The 3,603-nt window shown below is 46.0% G+C and overlaps 1 protein-coding gene across 1 annotated transcript in view; it reads left to right on the top strand.

The window, feature by feature from the left end:
- Nucleotides 1-3,603, top strand: part of LOC119837220 (prolow-density lipoprotein receptor-related protein 1-like) — a 38,839-nt gene that overhangs the window by 11,301 nt on the left and 23,935 nt on the right. Inside the window, exons 26-30 of the mRNA XM_038362747.1 lie at nt 6-249; nt 1,571-1,889; nt 2,403-2,595; nt 2,965-3,123; nt 3,430-3,595. Of these exons, the coding sequence (XP_038218675.1) occupies nt 6-249; nt 1,571-1,889; nt 2,403-2,595; nt 2,965-3,123; nt 3,430-3,595 (1,081 nt within the window). The remainder of the gene's footprint in view (nt 1-5; nt 250-1,570; nt 1,890-2,402; nt 2,596-2,964; nt 3,124-3,429; nt 3,596-3,603) is intronic.

The following is a 3,603-nucleotide window of genomic DNA, read 5'->3' as shown; positions in this document are numbered from 1 at the left end:
GCGAGGCGTGCGAGATGGTGAGCGCGTTGGGCCAGCCCAGCCCCGCGCTCAGCAGCAGCTCGCGCGACGAGCCGTCCATGGCGGCGCGCGCGATGTGCGGCAGCGCGCCCCAGTCCGACCAGTACAGGCGGCCGCCGCGCGGGTGCAGCGCCAGCGCGCGCGGCTCGCGCAGCCCGCCGCGCACCACCACGCGCCGGTGCCGCCCGTCCAGCCGCGCCGCCTCGATCGTGTCCGTGCCTGCCGACACTCGCGCGCTCACTGTCTCGCCTCTCGCCCCCTCGCCCCTCACCCCCTCACACCCTTACGTCGCCATCCTTCCCGATTTATTGCAATGGGGGTGGCTCACTGCGTGACGCCCACACCGGCATTCGAATTTCGCAATTTTGAACAACATTGATTCGTTACTGATTATGATAATTTAAGTCACGAACCTTATCCTACTTCCTACTTCCTATTCCTACTTTCCTACTTTTTCTATTTCCTAATTTTCCTACTTCCTACTTCCTACTATCCTACTTCCTACTATCCTACTATCCTACTATTCCTACTACCCTACCTAATAAATATTATAAATGCGAAATTTTGTAAGGATGTGTGTGCGTTTGTTGCTCTTTCACGCAAAAACTGCTGAAAGGATTTTCATGAAACTTTGCAGTAATACAGCTTTTATATCAGAATAACATAATAAGTTAAAATTTAAGGGATTTTTTTGAAATTTGGAGATAATATAACGATAACTGTCAAGCAAGTCGGCAAAAAATCACCCCCTCAGAGCTATATTGGCGTTGCCCTAATCGTTGGAGTTACACAAAGATAATTACTGTAGGATTATTTGTCTTAAATAGTTCTAAATAAAAGTCCACCACAGCATATATCAATCTTTTATATGTAAGTCACTAAGATAAAAATAGTGAGTCAAACATACAATTTAATTGGATATTTTTTAAAAATGGACATTATAGAATGCTTATCGAACTTTTATGAAAATTGATACATCTGTCACTTTACTCATTGAATGTTATCTACAACTTTGTCTTTTACACTAAGTAATTTGGACGAATAGATTAAAAGTTATCACGATAAGATTGAATAAAACAGAATATCTAAAGCGCCTAAAAGGCGCGGCGCGCAGAGCGAGCGAGGGAGAAGCCGTCATCACCGCGAGGGCAGACGTCTTTGACGGTTGTGTTCATTAAACGATTTTTCGTATGAGAAATTCGATTCTCAAAGCGTTTTATTGTTTCATACAATACGTATATCCTACTTATATTATAAATGCGAAAGTTTGTAAGGATGTGTTTGAATTTGTCACGCAAAAACTGCTGAACCGATTGCAATTAAATTTGGTACGTAGACAGCTGGACAACTGGAATAACATATAGGCAACTTTATATCCCGATATTCCTACGGGATACGGACTGACGCGGGTGAAACCGCGGGGCGTAGCTAGTATATCATAATACAAGGGTAATAGTACACTCACACCACTACTATCAAAATAAAATTCGTATAATATTAACGCATCGATATATGTATTGCGTACCTTTGTCACACCAGTAAATGTTTCCAGCTACCCAGTCGACCGCCAGGCCATCGGGGTTCTGTAACGTAGCACCCGCCACCACGGAGTACTCTTCGGAAGACAGCGTGGGCAAGCGAGGCGCGGCGTTCGGCGCCACAGGGAGGTCCGGAGGGGGGGCCCGCAGCTCGTTGGGGCGACACACTCGCTTGATGGAACTGCCCAGTCTGGTGACGTCACTCCAGTACAAGCAGCCCTGCGACCACTCGGCGTCCAGCGCGACCGCGTTCGTCAAGTTGTGCACGAGGAGGGACGTGCTCGCTTCGCCTGTGATGTTGTCGTTGTCGTCGCGTATAGCCGTGCGCCGGATGTAGTAGCGGTTTGTGAATATGAGAGACGCTTTTATAGCTGCGACAAAATATAACACTCATTTTAATAATACTCTAAAAAGATAAGACTCCCCATTTCATTGCTTCTTTTAATGGAACTTTAAATGGTCAAACATTTTAACCAATGCAATGAAGTTGCAACCAATATATTCATGTCAAGAATCCATGTATCATGTACTAGAGATCTTTTTTTATTTATGAATTAAAGATTCAATTGATCAAGGTTAATTGAGTAAAAGTTTTAGATAATGGATGTACCATTATCTAAATAGTTGTAAATCTTAACTAAAATTAATAATTAACTTACGTGAGATCGGTTCGCAGCTTACACCGTCCGCCATTAAACGATATCCCGGAGCGCACGAACATATGAAGCTTCCAATTGTATTTCTATAAAATATAAGCGCATGTAAAAAACATAAAAAGATAATCACACTACTCATATCGTATCAATATCTCACAACCTGTCTAAAAAAATAAGCGAACGCACGTAGCACCGCACAGGAAGCAGCTCACCTGCAGCGATGGTCGCAGGGCTGGTCCTCGGCGCACTCGTCCACGTCGGCGCACGCGGCGGCGGCGGCGCGCCAGCCCGCGCGGCACCAGCACGCGCGCCCCACCGCCAGCTCCGTGCAGTTGTGCGCGCACCCGCCGTTGTTCACCCGGCACTCGTCGATGTCTGCGCACGTTATATCAGTTCTTCTGATTAGGGATTATTGACGTTTCAATTCATTCAGGTGCCTTCATGTTAGCTGCGGACGTTGCTTGTTAGCTATTTTTCTCAATTTCATTATTTGTTAATTTCACATGTATCATTGAAACACCTAGGGGTAGGCGGTAATTTGATAGTTTATTTACGTGAATGTGTAAAATTTGTTTATAGTATAAATAAATATTTATTTAAGCGTGAAATTAAAAAAGTCTGTGCGTTTTACGCTACGTTGTACGTTTTTAAAAGAGAAAGAGTAGAGACGAATGGCGACAGACAGTAGTGATGTGAAGTAGTAGACATTTAGTAGAGCCTAGTTTAGTGCAACGCATGATAACTCACTGCAGTGCGACTCGTCCGTGAAGTCACCGCAGAAGTCGACCCCGTCACACAGCGCGTCGTGCGGCACGCAGGCGCCGTTGCCGCACTGCCACTCGGCGCGCGAGCACACGCGGCTCGACACCGCCGCCTGCGCCGCCGTGCCGAACGCGCGAGCGTATGATGCTGTACGTATCTTAAGTTCACTATCGTATTCAAATATCTTACAATAAGTTTAAAGTATAGGACACACCAGTTGCGATCGAAGGTTTATTTAAACATAAATATATATTTGAAGCAGCACACTTTCATGTAAATTTTAAAGATAAATTTTACAAATGGACATTTCAATCAAAAAGCATTGTAAAATGAGCATATCTATTTGCATTGAGATTGTAAATAAAAAATATTTCAAGTTTCTAACATTTACACTTCCCGTGGGCAACTTTACTTCTGTGATGATATTATGACAATTGTTAATGTATTAATTTCAGCGAGTTCACCAACCACACATAAAGGGATCCTCGTCGGAGCCGGCGCCGCCGCCGCCGCCGTCCATGCAGTGGTCGCGGCCGTCGCACTGCAGCGCGGGCGGCACGCAGCGGCCCGCGCAGTACAGCGCGCCCGCCTCGCCCGCGCACAGCAGCGCGCCCTCGGAGCGCGCGGCG

The sequence above is a fragment of the Zerene cesonia genome, chromosome 26 (assembly GCF_012273895.1).
Source record: "Zerene cesonia ecotype Mississippi chromosome 26, Zerene_cesonia_1.1, whole genome shotgun sequence".
NCBI lineage: Eukaryota > Metazoa > Arthropoda > Insecta > Lepidoptera > Pieridae > Zerene > Zerene cesonia.
Note: the sequence above shows the minus strand (reverse complement) of the source record. Positions and strands in the feature narration are given on the sequence as shown.